General features: G+C 41.9%; 1 protein-coding gene and 1 long non-coding RNA gene across 12 annotated transcripts in view; one reads left to right on the plus strand and one right to left on the minus strand.

Moving 5' to 3' along the window:
* Positions 1-24,651, plus strand: part of SLC2A9 (solute carrier family 2 member 9) — a 105,306-nt gene that overhangs the window by 5,713 nt on the left and 74,942 nt on the right. For 2 of the 9 annotated variants that reach the window (XM_059845169.1, XM_059845168.1), the window contains exons 2-5: positions 4,742-4,851; positions 12,688-12,770; positions 17,184-17,269; positions 22,748-22,846. In XM_059845169.1, the coding sequence (XP_059701152.1) occupies positions 17,207-17,269; positions 22,748-22,846 (162 nt within the window). In that variant the 5' untranslated portion in view covers positions 4,742-4,851; positions 12,688-12,770; positions 17,184-17,206. The other 7 variants (XR_009486287.1, XM_059845165.1, XM_059845170.1 and 4 more) reach the window with 6 other exon arrangements.
* On the minus strand, positions 1,364-18,923 carry LOC132326657 (uncharacterized). Of its 3 annotated transcripts, XR_009486290.1 has the most exons (4): positions 18,374-18,923; positions 3,080-3,242; positions 2,679-2,776; positions 1,364-2,574 (listed from the first exon to the last, which is right to left on the minus strand). It is a non-coding gene; the product is annotated as an uncharacterized LOC132326657 (long non-coding RNA). The 3 variants fall into 3 exon arrangements; XR_009486289.1 differs by having other exon boundaries at positions 1,364-2,776; XR_009486291.1 differs by lacking the exon at positions 18,374-18,923 and adding an exon at positions 18,184-18,365 and having other exon boundaries at positions 1,364-2,776.

Genomic DNA, 24,651 nt, shown 5'->3' on the forward strand with positions numbered 1-24,651 from the left:
TTGAGTGCAACATTATGGCTAAATCACCAAAATTCTTTACTTGGAAATTCCACTTCCATTAAGTCACACAGTTCAAAACTCTAAAGCTGAAAAACTAAATTAGGCAGGTCAAGAACCTGGTTTGACAGTGGGTACCTCCCTCTCCTACTGGTAGACTCTCCTAGTGAAGGTATTTAATGCTAATCATAAGGGGATGAATCAAAATGAATGCAAAATGTGTATAAAATCCAAATCCCTTAGTCTCAAATACCTGTGAAGGTTGGTCAGACTCACCCAATCCCACTGTCAGGGAACTGGAGAGCCAGCTGATGCCAGGCTCTGCATGCTGCCCTGTCTGCTCCTGGAGCAACCTGATACCTCCCAGGCTCCTAGTGCAGACAGGATTGATCCTCTCCCTATAAGCCCCTGTTCTAGTCTCACTAACCTCATAGCTCTCATTCTTCCCTTCCTCTGCTCCTCATGTGAGGAAGGGTTTTGTTCCACTGCCTGTAGGTGAGATTTGCTCTTTGTTGCTCAGTCACAGTGCTGAGAGGGCAGGGGCAGAAGAGGAAGAAGTTAATGGCTGTATGGAGAAAACAAAAAATGGGGAAAAATCTGCTTCTCAGTTCTCATAACCTGGGGTATGTGTGGAGGTGGTGGTGTGGTAGGCTTGTTTTGTTGTCTTTTGTTTTGCAAAACAAACCTTTCTAAATAGCACTATGCTGAAACATGGAGTAGCCCCCCCTATCCATTTGCACATCCCAAACACCTGGTTATCTCTGTGCTTCAGGGATGTGTGTTTCCCAGTGAATCTCATGTTATAGAAACAAAAAGATAAATTACAGGTTCTATAATTTTTGCGTATATATAGGTACAGCAAATCACTGAAGAATAATCTTCTTCTAATCTTCTAATAAGTCCTTCTTCACAGTAAAAAAGGGGGCTGATAAGAAATAGAAATTAACTATATATTTCTGCCACTAGTCTATAACCCCAACTGCTTAAAGACAGTTAATCTCTATTTCTGGATTTCCAATCAAACAAAACTAGTCCATGAATGAGAAGGAAGAAAATGGACAAGTAATGGAACAAGGGGTTTTCCTTCTTTTCCCCACTGCACTGAAACAGAGGAATCTTACCAAGGGATGTGGCTTTCTCATGGCTTTGTTTTAGCAGGCGGAAGTTGTTCCTCATTCCTAAACCGTGTGTTACAGTGGAGAGGGCAATGAAGCTTTTGGCTCTTAATAGAATTTTACTAGGAAGGAATTTTATGAACAAACATCACAGACAATGGGTAGAAGGAAAAGTAGTAGAGATTTGTTTACAAAGAGTTGTCAAATCAGGTTTCTCTAATTGCAAAATGATTTTGAGGTGTGCCACAAAGTTTGGGGAAGATGTTTATTACTGTTCCATAATTTTATTACTGCTTCTTAGTTTACAAGTTGGCAAGAGTCTTTTGTGGTCATACAACTATGATACATTTTAATTTAAGTTTAAAAGGAAGAACAAATAAGTAATATTGGAAGCTACCAGGATTTCCAGCCGAAAAAAACCCTTCAGATTCTGCAATAGGAAGCTATTTCAGTAAAAATATTTTTGATTCCAAACTGTTTTAAAAGGATTTAAAAAAACCCAAATTGAGCTCTTGAGCAAGTGAAGCAGATAGAACAAGATCATAACATAGAGACTGGAAAATTTGAAGGGAATGGTATCAACTCTTAGACTTGGACAAAGGGCTTGGAGTCTACATTGCTACAGAAATGATTGCTACAGAATAATTTAATTTCATGCTAAAACACCTATCAGGAACCTTGAAGAGGAGAAACTGCTGTTAACATAATGTTTTGTCTGCCAAGCTGTCAGTATTTCAAGGCAATACCTGCAAACATGAAAGAACATGTAGAGAAGAGGGCAGCTTTAAAGAAAGTCAAAGCCAGGTTCCTCCCTCCTTGGACTTTTGAAGAAAAAGTTAAGCCACATGTGATCGAAAGCTGTGAGATCTTCTCAGTCTCCACAAATGCTTGCAGTTGTCACATTATCTCTTTCATTGATTTCATATCTATAAGATCCCTCACTTCGAAGTCCAAGAATTTCCTTGGGAATCCAGGTAGAAGAATCTGTATCAGTGGTTCAGATCACTTCATCTTAGAGGCAACAGTGAATTAAGACAGCTTTGGATGGTTGGTGTCCAAATGCAGTTGGAATCTTCTCCATGTTTGCTTTCACCTAAGCTTACCACAACAGAAGTGCAGATCCAAGGAGTAAGATCCGAGAAGTAACATCACATGTAATCTGCTGTCTGTAAAATCTGTGGTCAGTCAGAGGCTGACAAACAAGACACAAACAAGTCTTGATTAGGCCAGAGAGGGCTGTGGCTTCCGTGTAGCTATGTGTACAGGCATGAATCAGAACAAAGATGTGCATGGCAAGGTGGTGCAATCTAACCTCTGATTTGGGAGATTATCTTGTCCTTGATATATCCTGCCCACAAAGGATACCAGACCTTAATCAGCTGATGTAGGTCAGGACAGAGGTCACCAAAGAGGTCTGAATGCCACAGGGCCTGGTATGATACACAGTCTTGGGCTGTTATATCTGTTGTGGATTTTGGGTAAAGAACCAGCACACTGTTATGTCCCCAGAAAGAGACCAGGAACAGCAAAATATGTATTAATTCCAGCAGGAATTAAATTACTTACACACAGAGAAAGGAGTTGAAGAGTTAAAGCTAGGGTTTCGAACAAAATTGAAGCTGTGATAATTGCAGACAGCAGGATATTGGGGCAGTGCTTTGCACCTGGAGGGAAAAAAAATATTAATCAAAATGATCAAGGCTGGAGGGGGCATATGGCAGTACTGAGCCTCAGATAACACCATACTATGATCTTGCAGAGATAGGAGGAAAGGCAAGATGGGGAGAGCTTAAGGAGTTTCATGAATGAATTTCATGCTCTAACTAAATCATTTGAGGGGTAGACAGGAAATTATAGTAACAGAAGAACAGGAGAATGAATGGAGAAGACCATAACAATTTTGCAAATTTCTGTTTCAAGATAAATGCAAAACCTCTTATATCTGAAGAATATAGCATTTATCATACCTTGCTGCCTTGAGGACTGTTGGGAGCATATCAAACTACAGCTGACACCAGCATTTAACCATTTCAAGCACTTAGATATATTCAGGGTATTCCATGAAAAGAGCATGTATGTTTGTAGTGTATAAGCTTATGTGTCCACCCAATGCAGCTTTGGTGGCAGGTCCTGCAGAGAGAAAACTTACTATGATATGTCATCATTTTCCTTCCTTTGAGACAGTAATTCCTACAGGAGTAAGGGAGACTACATTAAATATAGCACATCAGCACACCAGCTGTTTCTCACAGGCTGCATAGAAGATGCAAGTGCTTTTGCAACAGCAATTATACAAGTCAGTTTTTTAGTGCTCCTGCTTCCCTGGGTTATGTTTTTTGCAGTCCAATTAAACAATCAGGCAGGTTTCCAGCTGTTAGTTAACTGCATGTGAATTGTTTTTTTGAAGAAGGGGAAATATCAAATAGAGACTGTAATAACTAGGGAAACACCATCATGAGTTTCAGTTTATACTAATGGTGTTTCCCTCTTCCATGGTGATTCTTCTTTCAATACCTGTTAAAATCTTGAGTACAAAGTTGGAAAAACTGAATGCTGTGACATTATTATCGTGTTTGCTTGCAAATTATTATCTTGCTCTCCTGCAGCTGATAAAACAGTAATGGTTCTATTTAAATATCATACCATTTGTTGATATGAGTTATTAAACTACGGGGTGGATATTTGCTCTCACTACTTCTGCAGAACACCATATTATGCCTATTAAACTGTTTCATCTGAAGCATAAATGCCACTCAGAAGATTCTTCCAGGGACAGGATTAATTATGTTGTCTGCATCTCACTAATTGATACATGACGTATTATGGAACATTAACAAAATGTTTTAGAATTAACCATCTGTGGAGCAGACCCCACAGTGGCATTTCAGACAGTTTTGTGTTCACAGTTCAGCTGTCAGGAGAGTGAGGAGAAGAAGAAGAGCAAATGTGCAGAGAAGGATTTTACTCTACCTATTGCCAAAAGCTCTCAACAGTTCCTGTAAGACACGTCTGTTTCTGCTGCTGCAGTTACCTGCCTGGCTGTCCTCTTGTTTTTGACCAGACCTAGTCTCACTAATTGAGAATCCACTTTATTTAGCAAAATAAATGAAAGGAAAAAGGTTAATGAGTTTGCCTATTTGCCTTGTTCTCCTCCATAGTGAGATTTGTGAGTCATGGTATTGCAGCAGTTTGCAGGGCTCCAAAGCACACTCAACACTCATGATGTGCACAAACCTTTGCTGTGCAATGTCAGTGAACAAAAACCACTCTGAAAGCCTCATATGCACACTCTCCCCTTGAAGAGGGGTTGGGCAGGGGGAAAGAGGAGCAGCATGCCAGACACTGGTGGTATGTAACACCCTGATGGGTTGTATTCCTCAGCCACAAAAGCATGCAAGTACAAGAATATTTTTGCTGAACTACAATATTTATTTTTCCAGAACTTTAGGAACAGATGGTCAGAAACCTGTGCCCCTCTCCTCCAAAGACATTACAAACCTGATGGATCACAACTGAAGTAGAAAGAGCATAAGGATTAATCTAATAAGATGGGAGTGAAGGGAGAGAACTTTAGTTAAACCCTTTCTGAAAAGGAAACAAACAACTGAGCAAGGATTTTTTTTTTTCAGGAATCTTGAGAGGATGAACATTATGGAGAAAAAATAAATTAATTAAATATTGTCCCAAAGGCAAACTAGTAACCCAGAGTAGTCTGACAGAAGTTCAGTCTTCAGTCAAGGTATGATTGATTGCCTCTGCTCTTTACTTCTTATTCTCAGCCTCTTGCCCTAAGAGAGTATTTACACTAAGGACTCTGCCTCGGTGGGCTGTAGGGCTCCATTTTGTTGGGAAATCTGCTTTGCTACTTCTGATGCCCTGCTTTTCCCTGTCCTGGAGCATCTGGCTCCAGCTCAGGTTTGCCTGTGCTCTGAGCGATCTCTTGCACCAGTTCCTGGCACTACTGCAGCAGCTCAGAAAAAGAAGTGAAGAATTTTGCCCAAAAATTTCCACAGGCGTTTCCTGTCCATAGCAATTCCTTTTGAAAATAAACACACCACAACACTCCTGGCAGAGGAGAACCCTAAGGCTGAGGCTGCCTTCAGCACTAGATGAAGGGAGATTCCTTGGGCACACTGGGGAGATTATGGTGAGATCAGAGTGGTGTTTTTGTTTGAATGTCAGTAAAACAAGACTTGTTCTGGCTTGTAAGACTAAGTGGCCTTGAAGCATGTGAATCTTGTAAAGTTTAGGAAATTGAGAACTCTTTTAGTGACTAATATAGATACAGCCTGTGAGATATAATTGCCTAATGTAGCACAATAGGAGTGTGCCCAGGGAATCAAACTGATAATGCAGGGATGTGCAGGTAAACCTGCACAACTTCACTCAGGAAGGGTATGGCTGATAAGTCTCACAACACAAGAATTAGGGAAATTCCAGATAAGTAATCAGAAAAGAAGTTAAAATTGACAACCTGATGTATGAACCCTGTCAAACTCATTGCCACAGGAAGCTGGAACAAACAATATAAGTAAATTGGGCAAATGACACAGAAGAATGGAAAGTGGATCCAAACACATACTTTAAGAAGTTGTTAAACCTGTTATCAGAATCTGGACACATAAACTTTCTTTGCTTCTCATAAGATTAATTTTATTGTTTTTTCCTGTTTTTTCTGTCTCAGAGAACTCAACTGTCAGCTTTCTAAGATTATTCACAATGGTTTCAGGATCTTTCAAAAAAATAGCTACATGTGAGTTAATTTCTGTGTATTTATTAAGAGTTTTTCTATGTTAATATGCGTATAAAGCAATTAATTTTATCTGCCACTTGATGCACAAAGTGACTTTCTACAGATCTGTGTAATGAGCCTTAGATTTGTGTTCCTAGTACACGTTTATGTGAACTTTCTCCTTACATTTGCCCTTCTTTTCAAAATAACTCAATGATAGGTTGAGCAATCCAATTCTCAGATAGCCATATTGTTGTGTGCTGTTCTTTCATTTAATGGAATTTATTTGATACAGAAGCAGCTCAATTCAGCAGAATTACCAAGGCCCAGTTTAGCATGGTGCTTTAGCTCTTGCATAACCTGTTTGTGTGCTTTGATAGCATTTACTTGCATCCTATACTGGTCTGGAACAGTGAATGACCTTTCAAGCAACAAAGCCACAGGAAGTATTTAAAAACCTGATTTTCATGACAGCCATAAATGGGAGGTAAGGGGACCTATAAACAGAACTATGCTGTGCAGCTATCAGTAATTCCAATGATGGCTTGTGGAATAAAATGACTACTTTGAATATTTTTCTCAATGGCTTAGTGTGTGCTACCTATAGATTCCTGTTTCTGTTCTCAGGTTAATGTTTTATTAATTGACAACATAAGACTTAACATGAAAGTAATTGCCCCTTGAACCAACAGCAAAGTGGAATGCAGTAACATAGAGTTGTTACAGGATTTTTTTGCCATACATGGCATGAGTCATGCACTTGGACATAATTCAGTCACTATCACACCCTGTTCATATAATTGGCAATAAAACTAGGAACAATCTCACTGCTAGTGACTTGCCTTATGTCAGTGTTCTTGCTTTCACACACTACACCATGAAATTACAGTAGTTTGTTCCATTTTTGAAACTTTATTATTGAGAGTGGGCAGAGGTCAACTCTGACTGAACCTTAAACCAGTACTTATGACTGAAGAGACCAAAAGGTTGCTACAATGGGAAATGCTGGAGTACAAGGGAAGCAGAAAAGCTGGAATACAGTAGCTGTCAGTAGCAACACAAACAGAGGATATTGGGCCATATAGGATGTCATACAAGTTTATAACTTGGGGATTCCATGTTGCCTAAGAAGCTGTGCATCTGTCTGGATACATGTGCAGTTCCAGAGGAGGCTATCACAGCATCATAGAATTATTTACCTTGGAAAAGACCAAAGAGTGACAAGGTGCCTCCTGAGCCTCCTTTTCTCCAGGCTAAACAGCCCTGAGCTGTTCCCTCAGCTGCTCCTCATAAGAGGAGCTCCTGCCCCTTCACCAGCTCCTTTGCCCTTCTCTGAACTTGCTGCAGCACCTCAATGTCCTCCCTGAACTGAGGGGCCTGGAACTGAACACAGAATTCCATGTGAGGCCTCACTAGTCCTGAGTACAGGGGGATGATCCCAGCTCTAGCCCTAGTCTTTCTTTCCATAGGAAAGTCTGGACCCAAAATGATGGCTTTCTGTCAGTGCCCTTTTATTTCATAAAAAGAGATAAAGAATATCTTATTCACTCTACAGTGACATTAATTTAATTTCTAACATCTTCCTAGGATATGCTGTTCTGCTTACATAATTATTTCCATGAATGATTAGACCACCTAAATAATTAGGTGGTTAAAAAGTATTACTTACCATCCTAAGCAAAGATTGACAATGAAGTATACTGCAGAAAAATTGTTTTACAATTCAACTGCAACTGAAGCAAAGATGGTTTTTTTATGGAGAATTCCTTTTGCTGTCACTAGTGCTCACCAGCTAAGAGAGTCCTGCTTTTGACAAATAAAGATGCTGTACTAAACGTTTGCAGTATCTTCTACCTCCCTGTCTGGACTTCACATTTCAAGTACCTGGCATTCAGAGCAGAAAAACATGGAACAGAACCACTGCTCAAAGCATTGTTTATTGTCAAAGAGGAAACACACCTTAGATCTATTAAGAATTTACTGTTAACTGTGAGCCTGTTTCTATAATTGAGATCTTAAGATTCTTGCTATTAGTCCAGATCTACTTATTGCAGAGAAAGAGAGAACAACAGTGACTCAGCAAAGTCACCCCACACTGCTCAGATCCTGCTCCTCTCCCTAGCATTACACTCATCCATCCCCTGCTCCTCCCAAGGCTGATGGTTTCACCCTGGTTCGGGGTGGGTTATGGCAACGCACCTGCACCTCCAAGTCCTTTGGTTTGGGGCTTTTTTTGCCTGCAACTCCACAGCTTCTGAATTTATGATGTAATTGTGTCTCTCATGCATGTTTGATACTATTTCTTTGGCAATTTCTTTGTTTGACTTCCAGTCACCAGGTAGCAGTGATCAGGCTCAGCCAGAAGCCCGACCTGCCCTGGTGAGGAAGCAGGTCTGGGGTTCAGGTGTGAACTGAAGTCACCAAGCCAGGGGCAGATACAGCCCTGTCACCAACAGGCAAGTCCACAGTGATAGGGCAGGTCTGAGCTAGTCAGGCCCAGAGCCAGGGTAAAGTTCAGTTTCATCTGGACTGAGGACAGGGCTGAGAACGTCCCTGAGGGGCTCTCCTGGGGGAGGTGGAGAGGAGTTCCCCTCACAGCTGGCTGCCATGAGCTGCTGAAAATGGTAATAACTAACAGACTTTGATCCCAATATCTTTTGAAATGCAAAGCAGGCACTTCAGCCACCAGCATTTCCAGTGTTTCATAAGCCTTGGCAATGTAAGGGAGTTTTGTATCTTTACCTTCATGTAATTGAAACTTACCAAGTGTGACGAAGCATTTTTTGTACCATTTTTTAAACTACAACAAAAGACATTGAAATGCCTCTGGAAATCACAGCTAAAGCTTAAGAGAGGAGGGAGGACCTACTTTATTAGCTTTTTCTTTTATTCCCCAGTTCTTCAAAGTGGAAGAAAAACACATATGTCCAAAACATGCAGGATTTTACCATACTTACATATCAAGACTTAATTACACAAATTAAGGCAGTAATACATTGAAGCCTATTTTTGTATTACACTACCTACCCCTACTTTTAGAAGGGAATGCTTTGATGATATCTCTTACCCTTCAAGAGAATAAATGGTGAACCACTGCTTGCCAGGTTTCATGAATCTGAGAGCAGGAGAATAATTTGTTACACAAATATCCCTGATTATTTTTAGTCCCTAGATGAAGAAAAATGAAACATCAAACCTAAAACAGCTAGGCAAACTAAAAGAGTTCGACTTAGCTTGAAGCAAAGCTGGGATTGGGGTTATTTAAAATAGCTGGACAGGTTGGATAGGGCAAAGTTTGGCAAAGTTTATTTTCCTAGCTTGATTTCCAGGACTGACTTTCTTCTGAAAGTAACATGAGTATATATTTCTACCCTAGGCTTGTTCTGCATCCTTTTTAGGCACATTCAGCCTTGAGAGGAATGTGTGTACTCCAGGCTCAGGCAGTGCTTGCTGCTCTCAGGGGACTGGAGCCCTGCAACTCAAGGTTTGAGCAAGCACGTGACAGGCTGAGGTTGCAATGCATGCAAATGCATTTTGATTCTTTCCTCTCCACAGAGATCAAGAGTGATGTCTAAGGCTAGAAGAAGTCATTATATCAATGAGGATGATCCTTGAGTCAGGACAGAGAGCTTGGTCTGTAGGGTTAGCAATTGAAGTGATCTTTCAAAAAGATCACCAGTCCTCTGAAGATTTTAAGTAATAAACAATTCCTGAGTGTTATAACACTGCTCAAATGTCTTGGTCTCAGAAATTTTGAAATATTCTTTGATGTTCAACAAAAGGAACTTAGATGCTGGGTACTCTGCCTTCAGGATTGAGTCCAAATTTCCCATCCTAGGAGGGCTTCATTTTGTGGCATCATCCTTCTTAATGACACAAATTGCTTTAAAAGTGTTTCCTTTCCACCTGGAGTGAACCTGTACAAGGCAGCAGCTCTGCTCTTACCTCAGGGCATGACCTCACAACATAAAAGCCTTCACTTGTCAATATTTAATTCTACATTTACTAAATGGTACATAGATGTTAGGCTGATTTCACTGGTAATAACTTTGCAAAGATTTAACTAGCTTTACTCTACATGGAGGGTAATGTTGGAAATAACCCTAACATAATAAAAAAACATTAAACCCATGGCTCATAAAATTTTTCCTAAATGATGACATACCAGACTTGCATGTGTACACAAGAAAAAATGGTTAAAACAACACTAATGGCCAACACAGCAAAGAGTAATTATTAACCACTTTTTCTTGCAAAATAGCTGGAAAATACTTTGCTGTTGCTTATCCTATGAACTGTCATACAAAATCAACAAAAAACTATTTTAAAATACTCAATATTCTTGTTCTGTTGACCCCCAGATCTGTTTGATCTCCTTGTACAGAAGCACAAGGATTTGGACCTTAGAGATTTTTAAGATGAAAGAACTGATAAATAAAAACGGTCAGTGTCCTGGCTTTTCTCTCAAAACTGTGGTTCTAGCCGTGCAGGAAGCAGTGCATTTCATCCATGACATGCAGCCATAAAAAGACACCAAATTCCAGTTTTGGTGGTTTGACCAAGTGAGAAGCTAGATATGCTCTCTTTCACTAGCTAAGTATTAGTGCATATGGTTCATTTTCCCACGGAATTAGCTTAAAACTAAAGTCTATGCTACTCCTTTGCTAGATCAGAACATTTTTGTAGACCCAAAATCTTAGCATCAGTCTGAGCCTGGATTTCCAAAAGGACCTATCCATCTTTATCTGTGAATGAGCACTCACACACAAAGTTGCAGACACTGTACACCCTCAGGTTATCACATTTTCTCTAGCATTTGTGTTTCCAACTTCCTAACAACAAAAAAAAGCATTGCAAACAGCAAAATTTCACAGCCTTCTGTTTGAATAGTCACTTTGAAAGCTTTTAACATAGGCTTTCTTGTAATATTCTAATTTTCTGGTCTATTTATGATTTCTCTCTTGTGTGATTTCTAACATAGAAGTTCATGTTTTGGTTGTGCTATTTCTTGGTCATGTCCGTGTAAGTTGCCCTCGAGATTGTTTCTTTGTATTCTTGATCAAGATGAAACAGGGCAAACTAATAAACCTGAATCTATAGTTTGGGAAAACTTGGATCAAAGAGGTAGCTTAGTTTGAAAGGATTAGTTTTATCATAGAATGGGCTTCAATGATCACTGAATTAATGCTCTTTGAACATGTATGTGTGTCCAAAGCCTACATAACTATGTGAAACTTGTTTTATAATGTAGCAGTACCAGCTTTATGGCCCTTCTTGTTTACTTTATTTTCCTGTCCTTATGCTAATCATGGGATATGCTGAGCAACAAGTCCTTTCCAGTAGTGACAGATGCTACTAGGAAGTAGAGAATCTTGGTTTTAGTTTTCAGAACCTAATCACCTTGGATTAATTTTAAAGTTGCAAAAGTTTCAGTTAAAATGTAGATTATTTGAAATGAAAATTAAAGGTATACAAGTCTGGAAGGCATCATCTGTCACTTGTAGCTGAGACGTAAGATTTCTTTGAAATTCACCTGTCTGCTCCCAAGTTCTTACTCCAGAGAATGCATCTCCTATTTTCTTTTAGCCACCATGTTACATAGAGCTAAAGTACAAGATTGTACTTCCTGTTAATTGTAAGATATTGGATTACAAGTCTAAAGACACTTTTACATAAAATATGCTAGGAGATTTTAAGAACTTCTTTCCTGTTGCTCAGAGGTGGTGTTTTCTTTGATTAGCATCTTGCAGCTGGAGAATGATGCCTATGTTAAGCTGAAGAAAAACTGATGCTAATATCTTTTGAGAACCTCAGCAAAGTTTATGTAACAGGGTCATAGGTGATCCGTAGGAGCTGCCAGAACAATCACAGCTTGAAATACAAACCAAGTACCACATGCTTAATAATCCCACTTTCCCCAAAAAACAAGGTTACTTCAAATTCCTGCCAGGGTTTACAGTTTCAGCCAACTCACCTCTGTACAGCTGCTTCTCTACCTAACATATCTTGGATTTCTTAACATCTGGAAATTTAGGAATAATCCAACTAAACTACCTATCAAGGTCATTATAAAAATGCTGATGAGACTGATTTAACATACCTTGTATTTTCCAAGAGAGCAATACGTGTAGGATCAGGAAAAAGCCAAAGCTGATAACACCTTTTTACAATGGAGTGTTCTTATCTCTCAGCTTTGGGATGTAAGGAATTTATAACAAAGTCAGAACAGCTACACCCTTGTCCTGATCCATATTTTGTTCAATTTTAAAACTAATGCTGATATGGAGCACCTCTCTATGGCACAAAGCCAGAACAGCAGACAAGGTAAATCTTTTTTATTAACTACTGAGAGGTTAATTAGTGTACAGTATGTTCTCTACTGTACTACCCCAACCTTTTATCATCTTGCAAAGGGGCAAATCCTCACAAGTGCCACACACCATCCCACTTCCTGAGCTACCTGGCCACTGTTAAAAGCTATTTATAGCACGTGGAATGCTGTGGGTGTTCCTCAGTGTAGTCACTTGTAATCAGGTAAAAGTATAAGAATGCAGGTCCTGGCCTTAGGCACTTGCATTTCAAATATCTGATGGTTCAAATTCGGGAAGCGAAGTTTTTTCATGGTTTGTGGTATCTGAAACAAAGACCTCTTGTAGGGTGTCACAGCCATACAAGGCAGTTTGTTTTCTGTTGGGCAAAAAAGACACATTGCATGAATTCCAGCTGAAGCGTCACTCTATTCTTTGTTTTTACTGTTAATTATTTATTACTTCTGAAATGCTATAAAAGAGTTAAATCTGGCTTTGCATTTAACTCAATGACTTAGTTGTCCCTATTTTAAAGAAGCCATCAGCAGCAATTCTGAGGAAAGCTGCTTCTGAACTGCACTGGACTTCACTGGAAGAGAAGAATACTTCAGATAAGTGGTGAGTAGCATCTGAAAGTTGGACTTGACACTTTGCAGCAAATTTGACAATGTTCTCAAGGGGTTGACTTGGGGAGGGAAGAATAGATTTATCTTGGTATAAACCAATGTTTTGAAATTGATAAACAAATAATTTCCTGTGCTAGCCAAGTACTCGGCTTCTATGTAACTAGTCATTAACTCTGGAGTCTGTCTTCCTCTCCTAATGTAACACATTTCGATGGAAAAAAGCTTTAATTTTCACCAAAATTTTTAGAAGAAAATCCACCCAAAACCCAACAACAACCCACAAAAGAACACTTCACTTTGAAGTAGAAACTCAATCTCTCCACTTTTCAATATAAGAGATCAGATTATGACTTGTATGAAGTATTGAATTGCAAATATAATAATTCATCATTTTGCAAAGGCACTTTAGAATGGATACTACAGGTACAGGAAAAAAAGACATATGGGTTTTTTTCCCACTGAGTTAACTAATTACTTATGAGACATGTATTTCTGGGATGGGGTGTCTTCAGTATTTGAGAATAACTTTTCCTAAGTAGTTCAGTACCATAGGAATTCTCTGTGTCTAATTAAAGTCATACCCCATCTGATTCCATCAATGGTATTTTAATATTGGGACTCCTAGATATTTTTCATAAACAGCATAGGGAACATTGACTTGTACAGTCTCACTAGAGTCAGACTAGATCTAGATTAACAAAACCATTTGAGAAGAAAAGAATCCCTTCAGTTTTTAATGGTGTCCCATTGTACCTATTTTAACCAGATAGTTATGTCACTTACCAGGATCTAATACATAAACTGTTACTGCTTTGGGGACACAGACACTCAGAATGTGTTCTTCACATTGGATGCTCTAATTAATCAATCTTTCTATTAATTGATAACGTATTTCTTCTATGTGAGTTTGTATGTGTCCTTTATGGTGCCAGGGAGAGGAGCACATTCATTGTAGTACACACCACAAACCAAGGGTAGAGGCACCTGCCTTGAGGCACGGGCAAGTCCTCAGCTTGCATGTCTTGCACTGCAAGAACAGCTCCATTTTTGAAAGGCACAAGCAGTCAGCAACAGAAAACTTATGCTCTAGCTGAGCAGAACAAAGATAGCAGCACACAAGCTATGGAATAAGAGTGAGATGCAAAACTTTTCTCCTCCATGCTCTTTTGCTAGAGTTTTATTGCTGAAAAAGAGAAAGGAAGAAGGAAGGAAGGAAGGAAGGAAGGAAGGAAGGAAGGAAGGAAGGAAGGAAGGAAGGAAGGAAGGAAGGAAGGAAGGAAGGAAGGAAGGAAGGAAGGAAGGAAGGAAGGAAGGAAGGAAGGGAGGGAGGGAGGGAGGGAGGGAGGGAGGGAGGGTATTTTGAAGCATGGACTTATTTCCAGTACAAAAATAGCAAACCAAAGTAATTAAGTTGGGCAATTTTGCCTCCCAAAGACAAAAATTATTAAGTGTCAGTCTATCATGGACAATAAGACTTTCTGAGTCTATCTGGGTTATTTTTACACCAGTGTTTTCCAAAGCTTTGCTATTCACACCTTTCTGTAGTTCTGTGTCTCTTGGTGCTTCTTTTTCCTGCTTTTAAAAGAAAGAAAACTATTCTGTGCTGCAGTTGAGAGTGTCGTGTCCTGAGGGGTCTAAAGCCCTTCCCATCCCTGAGAGGTCACACTAGTTTACAATTACAAGAGAGTTTTGTCAGCTGGAGGCTGCTCTTCCACATTTCTCCTGTCCATAGTAGTGCAATAAGGAGATGGTATAGTTTTGTACTTGGGAGACAGACAGGGAAGTTGTGCATGCCCATCATGAGGAATTTGTGACAGGAGAGTCTTTTATATCACAGATAAAGTGCCTGAAGCTTGTTTGTGTTTTGCAGTGGGTGGGGTGACCAGGGCCTTGGTGTTAGTCCAAGCTCATCTGATGGAGACGGCCTTGTGCTCAGACTGGGCAACAATAATTGATCCAGTCCACGTTTTATACACTTCTTAGTCTACCTTGGTCTCATTGGCTTTTATAACATCTGTGTCCTTTAACTCAGCTTTTCTCAGGTGGTCATCTCCTTGGTGATTTCATCATCTAATTTAGCAAATATGGCTGTTTAGAATCTCAGTTCACCTGAATTGCTCCCTTTGCATATTTGCTTTTTCTGAACAGCTTTCCAAGAGCTTTTATTTCTCCTGACTTGCAGTCAGTAAATGAAAGTTGAATGTTCAATAGAAGTTCAGAATTATACCTGGATTACAGTTGGTTTATTCATACCACTCCCAAGTCAGTTTGCTGTGCCAGTCATAATGTTCCTTTTTTGTGAGCTGCTGAGCCTTCCTTGCCAAAGCTAACAGTTCATAGGACTCAGCTGGATTCCATGTCCTACCAGTGAACTCAACCCATACATCACCAAATAAACTGTCGGATAAATAGATAAGCAAACTGTAGCTGAAATGGAAGATGCCCTGGGCCTCACATAAATTAGCCTTTCCTGATTTGTGAGTCACCTCCTGACTAACTGTACAAGCTATGGAACAGAAAAATCTAATCTGCTGTGATAATGAAAAATAATGAATTAATATCTTTGGATCGACAACTTTAGCAACTTTATCTGGTACTAGCAATATGAACTTCAGAGGGAAGGAATAATTTTGTACATTATCTACTAAAATTTTTCAGTGAATGATAAACAGCAGCATCAGAAAAAATATGAGCTTTTCATTCCCCTAAATGGATCATCACTTCCTTAGATTTTGTCAAACTCTGCAATCTGAAGATCAGGTTTCTGCTTGCTGTAATCACATCTCCCTTCCCTGCACAGGAGTCAATAAGATACAAAACTAACATTGACAAACCATACAGGATTTCAGTGATTTCTACTCCATCCCCAGTCCAGATTTCTTATCTTTTGAATCAACTAGAATGTCTGTTCTGAATATGGTGACGTTCCTTTTGCTACAGTCAAGTTGATATCCTAAAAAAATAAAAGAGGGTTACCTGAAATATAGGAAGGATAGCTCAGTCTTAACATTTACACTGATGGTGCACAGCTAACAATTGAACTTTCCAGACACCACAAGCATATCTTAAAATGTTTTAAAGATGTTCTGAAAAAAACTCAGCCACATAAGAATAAGTTCAGTGAGGGAAGGCAGACACAAGTTATCCTGCTAGTGTCTTAGCTGTGAGGTTATGTCTCCTTAGATGTTTAGCAGATTGTTTCTGACTTTGTTGTTTCTGTTTCAGTGCTATGACCCATATACTCTTTATCTTGTCAGCTCTTAAATTCCAGTTTGATGATGCTTTGTTTGTGCTCTGTCAGAACCTTAATTAATTTAATTATCTAAATTATCCATATATGAAATCTGTATGGGATGAGGGAGCTTCAGTGAACAGGTCATGACATTATTTTTCATGTACTTGTCAAACGTGGCATGGGACAGGAGAACTGTTTGATGAGACTAAGGCTCTCTCCTATAAAGTGAAATAAATTTCCATGAAAGCCCTTTTTGAAGAGCAATTTAGCAGGAATTGACTAAGGCCTCTTGAAGCAGAGGAAAAGGAGGTTCTTTGCAGGTTGTTAGTATTGACTGCACTGGTAAGTAGAGAGGGAAGAAGGTAACTTTTCTGGCTTTAGTGCTTCTAGGATGTTGCTACCCCTCTGGTTTCTCTTACTTAAAAGCTCAGACTGGTTGCATGGAACCATCTGATATAATGGCCTCAGTAATGTCAATGTCTCATAGACATGATTCCATCCTGAAGCACTCTTGTAAGTGTGATGGCCTCAACAACCCAGTGTGCTGCTTCACCAAACTGCCTGTTACTCCCCATGTCTCACGGCTCACTGTCTCATAGACTCCTGTCTGGAAGACAACTTGCATTCAGGATTGGATCTATCATTACCATAATGGCCACGTAAGCAAAAGTCTTGAAATGCACTATCATCTCAAGATGTTGAAGCAGAGTAACACAGTAATCCATGTTCCGAATTAACTGAACAAACTGGCAGACTGCCCAAGATCATACAATGAAGCACCATGTAAATATCAGATTGTCTCTGAAACCAGTTTAGTTTCTTCATAAATTAAGATTAAAATGCCCTTTAACATTATTTAAGTACATATGGTGACGTACAGGCAAGAATTTGCTTGACAGAACAGTAAATAAATGGACTCCTCCTTTGCAAATGTGCAATGACCTAGCTAGTAGAGGTCTAATAAGCATTAGAATCACACCAACAATTAATCCAAGTGCCCTGGCTGGAGCCCAGCCATAGTAACGTAGTTCCACCTGACTGACTAAACTTCTTTTGTAGTTGCAGTGGGTCTGATGTTCCTACTCTAATGGTGACAGCATATCTACTAAAGATCCTCTATCTTTTATCCCTCCTGAACAGTAGCACAACTTTCCTTCTTTTCTTCCTCAGCTGTTATCTCACAAGGTAACAGAATGGAGAACAAACAGCAAAGCAACGGCAAGAAGAAAGAAAATAATGCAGTAAAGAAAAAAGTGGTGAGTGAATTCATCAAATCTTCTTTCAAGGCATTTGTTTGCTATTTGGAGGCAGAAAATAATTATAAAATAATTATTTGGAACCTTTATGAATACTTACTCTTTTTTTGAGTAGCATATGTTTATTTTCTGTAGCTAACAAACAGTGATTTGAAAGGGTCAAAAATTGTGAGTGTGCTAAGGTGAGAAATTATGTACATACTAATCACATGTAGCCATGATATTTGTATTTGAGTATGAACTGAACTACTTGCACCTATTTAACATGAAAAAATCAAACAAAAATCCAAAAACACAGGTGTCTGATTCATCTATAATATCCTCCATATATTCCAGGGGCTTGATTCTCCTAACTTGACTCTTTTTGTTTTTGACTCTTACGACAATTCAAAGAGATGATAAATGTTGTCCGGATCTTCTGTCAACATGTACAATAACTGCACACATTCATGAGTATCCTCTGGCATTCTATTCAAACACCAGTCATCCTGATCTGAGCCAATGACACCTCGAAGTTGCTGCATCCTAAACTGCTTCCCAGGCTGCATTGCTCAGTGGCATTACTTACTATGTCTCTGAGAGTTCAAAGATCTTTAGTTCTGAGGTATGTAACATATCAGAAGTGAAAACAGCTCAGATTTACACCAATATCAGCTACAGTCATTTGGGGACAATTCCCAGATGCACTTAATACTCATCATTGCCAACTAGGTGTCATTTAACTCTTAGCAGTTCAAAATTCCGTGTTTGCAAGTAGTTACCTTCAAATATAATAGCTGAAAGCTTTTATATTCCCCAGGTGGCATGTCTAATCCCCATCCCTAACACAGCAGTAGTGTGGCGTGTGAGATCTAAACCTCCTAAGGCTGTGGAAACATCCTTAACATCTTAATTGGCTACAAGTCTTGTGGTACCTTCACTTTCCAGCCTCGGCAACACGGGAAGTCTTCCCCACCTTACTCTAGAGTCTTGCTCACAGAAAGGCTGCCCGGATCTCCAGTCGGGACCGCGGCAAGGGCCCCTGCAAGCCGTGGTCCCCCAGCCCCACTGCCACTCGGCGGCGGGGTGGCGATGGACACGAGTCGTGACATTCGCCTGCCCTACCTGCTCTGCTGGGTCGATCCCCGCGGCGGGACGGGGCCTGCCGGGCAGCCCCAGGCACGGCGGCGGGCGGGCACATTCTCCTAAGTTATGTGCGAGCACGCACAGCAGTGAGCTCGTGTTCCCTCCCCATCGCTCGGGTCCTGCCCGCAGCCCCGGGCACCGGCTCTGTCCCTCCCGAGAGCCGCGTTCTCCAGCGGCCGGCGCTGCGCGGCCGGGGCAGGGGCAGGGGCAGGGACATGAACAGGGACAGGGACAAGGGCAGGGGCAGGGGCCGGGGCAGAGATAGGGGCAGGGACAGGAACAGAGACAGGGACAGCGATAGGGGCAAGGGCAGGGACAGGGACAGGGACAGGGACAGGGACAAGGGCAGGGGCAGGGGCCGGGGCAGAGATAGGGGCAGGGACAGGGACAGCGACAGGGGCAAGGGCAGGGACAGGGACAGGGACAGGGACAGGGGCAGGGGCCGGTGCAGAGACAGGGGCAGGGACAGGGGCCGGGGCAGGGCCGCCGCGGCCCCGGACGCCCCCGAGCGCCCGGCGCGGCCCCCCCGCCGCCGCCGCCCCCCGCGGCCGCGCCCCCGCTGCCCCCGGAGATGCGCGGCCGTTGCGCCCGTGCGGCGGAGCCATGGACCGAGCTGTGGACGGGGCGGCGGAGCCCGAGGCGGACACGCTGGTGAAGCGGGGAGCGGGGGGCGGCGGCCGCGCTCGCCGGGGCGTAAGTAGTGCGGGGCAGCTTTCGGTGCTGCGGGAATGCCCGCAGGCCTCACCGCGGAGCGGGAGCGAGCCCGCCGGTGCGGGCGGGGAGGCTCGGCCTGCGATGCCCACGCCTCGGGGAGGATTAACGGGAGAAGCGGTGATTCCCATCACCTCTGGCGTGGTGGGGAGGGTGGTGCACGGAGGCTGCGGGAGCCGGAGTAACAGCCCGGGGCTTCCCCGAGAGCTGGGCAGAGCTCAGGTTGTACAGCCCTTCCCCTCTCGGGAAGTTGTTGGTGCCGGTGCAGGGGAGGGTTGGTGGGCAGAGCTGAAAACACGGCAGCCGCCGAGCCGGGACCCGGAGGATGCGCGGGGGTCAGCGCCGGGTCGGTGCGCGCCGGGCCGGGGGCGCAGCCGCCGCCGCGGGTGAAGCGGCGGACGGCGAGGGCTGAGCAAGGCGAGGACGCTGCTTCTGCTTCCTCGCTGCTCCCCAGGACCATCCTATTGGCAAGCTCTCAGGGCAAGGGCAGAGCCAGGGAGAGAGGGATGGAGGTTTCCATTCATCGCCCGCACCCCCGAGGGCAGAGCTCGGAGGGCGCAGGGACCGCGGGCATCTGCCAGGAGCGCTGGGCCCGCGCCGAACCTGGGGCTCCCCACTGTGGTGCTCCAGAGTCCAGCTTTCCTGTGTCAATTAGCAATATCTGTTTAAAACTATTAAACTTCCTTATGCATGCATGCAATGTTTACCACTAACAATTGTGCTTAGTTTTAGTCTGAGGAAGGGGCTAAAATTAACCAAAGTACAATACTCTAAACTGTGTTTTGAAACTGAAGTGCAAACTGTCATGCAGCAAATGAAAAAAAAAAAAAAAAAGACAAATTGAGACTCATGGTAGCCAGCACAAATATTTCACTGCATACTGAACAAGGACTGAAGATGAGAAAAGCATCTGTGGACCACAGTGCCCTGGGATCTGTGATTAGACCAAAAATGTGGGCTTTCACAAGTAAGCAGCCCTCGGGTATCAGTCCTCAGGTGTTTGCCGTGGACTGACATGCAGCTTTCCTGACTGAGCACTTATGGCTGTGCTGATGGTGACGCGTTCCTGCCCCTGGGCTGACAGCAGCGACGCATGAGCACACGCAAAGCCAAGGAACACCTGTGAAGGAGGCGTGGTTGCCTCCTTGTTTCCTGGCCGTTTTAAAAGACACTGGCACTGGGGGTTGTGTTTATCTTTTACTAATGTTGCCACACGGTAAATTTTTTTTGAGCAACAGTTTGAGGTTTTGGTAGGTTTTTTTTTGTTTGTCTTTTTTTTTTTTTTTTTTGCATTCTTGCTTCATTGTGCTTTTGTCTTTATCTGGTGTTGCTGAAACCTGAGCAAATATTTAAAATAGTGAATGAGGAGACAGGCCATGGAGAAGTTGAAGTTCATGTTCCAAGCTCCAAAACCTCTGAATTGAGTGAGCCTGAAGTTTTCTGCAGCTGCCTGTATACTTAAAAATTCCATGGTATTGAATAAGTTTCTAAACCCAGCTATCACAGTGTGAGATTTTCTAAGCACTTCTGTGATTTGCCCTGCAGTATCTTCCACTTATCCTCACGTGCATATAATTTGCCTGTACTGAAATTTTTGTGCATTCATTGATATTTTTATTAACCATTTGGCTATATGTTCCAAATAGTTTTGATTGCAGGGTTTTTCTGATGTGTCTAATGTTATTGAAATAGAGCCCTTTAGAAATATTGCATCAAGATTACTGCATAACACTTGGGAACTCACACTTACTGTTTGTGAACCCTTTGGGAGCAGCCTGGTAGACCACCAGAAATATTTTCCCGAGCATCATTCATTCAGAGTAGTAGCAATTTCTTCTAAGTGCTGGAAAGTTTGTGCATAGCAGAGAAATAACAAGCACCCAATAAGAGGTGTTATCATCAGAAGTTAAATAAAGCCCTATGTCAAGCTTTTACATTTTCTTAACAAAGTAATGGTGCAAACTCTGTGTGTGTGTGGCAGGCTCATTTTATAAGCTGGCTAATAACAATAAATTGTGTTTGGCTTATGTAATGATCTCAACAGGATATATTTTGTACACAAGGGTTTTGGCCCCCTGCACACTTCCTCCTGATCTGACCAAAAGCAGGCTGGTTAATGAACTGTGTAATCTCCTAAAAGTTTCCCACACCATGTGGAAGAAGTTAAAAGCACTCAGCCATCCTGCAGGGTGCATTTTGAATGCTCAGAGTTGGCAGCCACGAGCATGGCAGACCCCACACGTGCTGGGCTGTACACTGTGCTCCCCACCCTGGCACCTGGGTATCTCATCCCTTCTCCACAGGTGACAGAGCCCATGACAACAGTGTGGCACAGGAGCTCAGGCACATGCCCATAGCCACGGCATGTCCACCTGCCCTGCTGTGCTCACAAGGCTGGTGGAGCTTGTTCCAGTCACTGTTACTGCAGCTCTGCCATGTGCCAGCTACACCAGCCTCCTTCATGCTCAGGACCTGCCTTTCCCAAAGTGAACACACAACTTTGTGCAGCTGACAGAACGTGTTCACTCATTACCTGTCATGGTGTGGTCAGTGATAGAACTGAAGCTGAGTTTCTTAGGCCTGCTTAAGCAGGTCTTCCTCCTTTTGAAAGGATTGAGGTTTCAGTGAGTGAGGAGGCTGGGCATAAATAGCAGTGAACTAAAATTCTATATCCTTATCATAGTGCCTGAAATTCTATATTCTTATCATAGCTGGTTTTTTAAATTGAAAACACATTAAAAATACATCCATTTTAACGCATTCAGAGTTGTTTTTCATTATCTACACAATGACATTTGCAATTGACCAGCCACCCATACGCTCACTTCAATGTCTTTTGGGAATGGCTGGGAATGGTCTCTTCTGCCATATTCTGTGATCCAGCAGGAGAAGTGGATGGCAGAAAGTAATACTGGGGAAGTTGGAAAGGAATGCCAATGCAAAATCTCTCAAATCAAAGCAGTTCTACCTTTTATTCAACAGCTGATGTGGAAGTAGAAATTGCAGATTTGGGCTAAAAAGAGTATGAAGAGGGCGAGGGGAGGAGCCCTGTGGAGGGAGAAGTACAGGTGTGCCGCTGGGAAAAAGGGCACAGGAGAGTGTGTGTGGCAACAAGTTACTGTTGGAAACTTGCATTCAGATTACAAAACCTAGTTTGTAGGCATTATTTCAATGGTTTTGGTCACAATTTCATGAATCCTGTCTGGGGGGGAGGGATGTGCAAACCATCTCGTGAGTTTTCATCCAAGTCAGACCTACCCACACACCTGTTTTATCACATGTATGCTATACCCTACCTCACTGTGTTAGTGATATTCTGTCAACAGTTTCCTTTGCTGAGATTTTGCTTCCCCAGCATTTCACTTTTTGGTGTGGGAGCTGCTAGAACACTTGCAGCAGAACTCTGTGAGGTTGAAAGAAGTTCAGATGTTCACTTCTGCCTCCATAGATGTTAAGTGACATGCTGTCACTTCAAATGTAATGCTTGTCAGATTGAGCAAGGGGAAGTGTTTCAGGCTATTATTCTGCAGCAAGGACAGCTGCCTGCAGGAGCTGTGCAAGATAGCTAAGGAGTGCTTAAAACCTGAGGTACATTAATTTCGAATGTGTTAGCAATGGTTGCATCTTTTCTTTGTTTTGCAGAATTGGTCTGGGAGTCTTATTGTAGCCTCCTTAACTGGCGCTTTTGGGTCGTCTTTTCTTTACGGTTACAATCTATCGATGGTGAACGCTCCCGCAGGGGTAAGTGACTGAGTAAAGTGGAATTTAATATCAGTAGAGGGCAGCCTTGTCCAACTATTCTCTCCTCAGCGTCCTGCCTTTATAGTCCTCCTGATTGCATAGTAGAAGGGGATTAAATCTCATATAGTAACTTTCCTTCTCCCAAAACTTTCTTTCTGCTTCCCGTGAGGTTCTCACATAAATTCAGTAACTGTCAGAGAGCTAAAAGCTGCTGCTGAGGTGAATGGGTGCACATGGTTTGCTTCTCACTCTCTCAGGTCCAGGCTAATAATGACTCTTCTTGCACACATTTATGTGATAAAGTATTTTTAATATCTGACTGGTGAGTATTCAGTGGCTGCATGCACATGTCCAGCAACTTCTGTCCACGTCACCTGATTCTAGAGGGTTGCACAACATTTCATTCCCACAGTACTGATATTGTAAATAATGCCTCTGGTTTCCTCTTAAATAATGGGCCTCCTCTTTTGTGTTTTGTTGTGATGTCTTGTTTGGTTCTGAATTCTAAACTTCTTCATCTATTGGCTCCAACATGTGGGATAGATTTGATGAATAGAGCACTGTGAAATCAGTATACAAAATTTGTGGGGATTTCATTAAAATATCAGGTATTACAAATGGAAATCTGAACATTTTGTTTTTACACTGGCTGTCTAGAGACCCTCAATTCAGTCAAGTACAGCAGGAAGCAGAGCAGGAAGCAGAATTCAGTGGAGTGGCAAGCAACACTATTTTGAAAAGTAGATAGTAAATATTGGGAATAAACTGTTCCCAATATTTAGTTCCTTTCCAAAATAGTTCAAAATAGTTCATTTCCAAAGCTAAGCTCCTTCTTTTATGAAAATCTCCTATTGAAATATGTTGCTAAATTTCTACCTAAGCAGGTTTTTCATGTTAAAGCTGGATGCAGTATTTATGCAAATCACAAAAGATGTATTTTTTAAAATTTATGTTCTATACATGGATTTTATTTGGTAAACTGTTGACCCAAAGGAGTAGGAAGAGACTCAGTCTATAGAAATCTTTAATTGCTTGCTTCATAACTTCTGGAAGTTTTCTTCAAATTTCTTTAATATACTGGTTATTCAAGGCTGGATAAACTAGATGTTAGCATGACATGTCCAGTCACCACTTCACCTTGCAGTCATCAGAGGATAAAAACAGCTTAGAAAAAATCAGCAAGAAGCTGAAATTCTGTGAGCAATAGTATCCATTGTCCTGATTTAAAAATTTTTCAGGCACTGCCTTGGGGCTGTCAACAGAGCAGAGAGAATGGGCCAATTTCTAAACTTTTAGGTACCATTTAAAAAATCGACTGTCCTGGTAGTCAGAGCTTTCTGTCACTTCCTGCAGGAGCAAGAGAAAGAAAGGATGATGGGATGTGCTCCTTGGCAGCACTCAGAAAGCTCTCTTTGAATCATGTGATAGATTACAGTGGTGTGGGTGGGGAGGTTGAAGATGCAGCCCTGTGAAAAATGCTAAGTTCTAGGCCTTATGCTTAATAGCACTTCCAGGATTGTCTGGTTTTGTTTGAAATCTTTAGTGTGGCTTTTGTGCTGAAACTGGGCACTATGCTGATGGCTTTGGTCATACCATTACAGTTATACATGAAGTCTCCCTTGGTGTTCAGTGTTTGATTGAGAACTTCATAACTCTCTTATTCATGTTAAGCCATACACTAGCTAGGGCTAAGGAGTAGTCCTACTGACAAGGAGGCTGTGTAGTTCAAGAAGAAAATACCACTCTGTCCTCTAGCCCTCTCTCCAGCTCCAGGATTAATTTGTGTCATCCATTTGCCTATGACA

The sequence above is a fragment of the Haemorhous mexicanus genome, chromosome 4, assembly GCF_027477595.1.
Source record: "Haemorhous mexicanus isolate bHaeMex1 chromosome 4, bHaeMex1.pri, whole genome shotgun sequence".
Lineage (NCBI taxonomy): Eukaryota > Metazoa > Chordata > Aves > Passeriformes > Fringillidae > Haemorhous > Haemorhous mexicanus.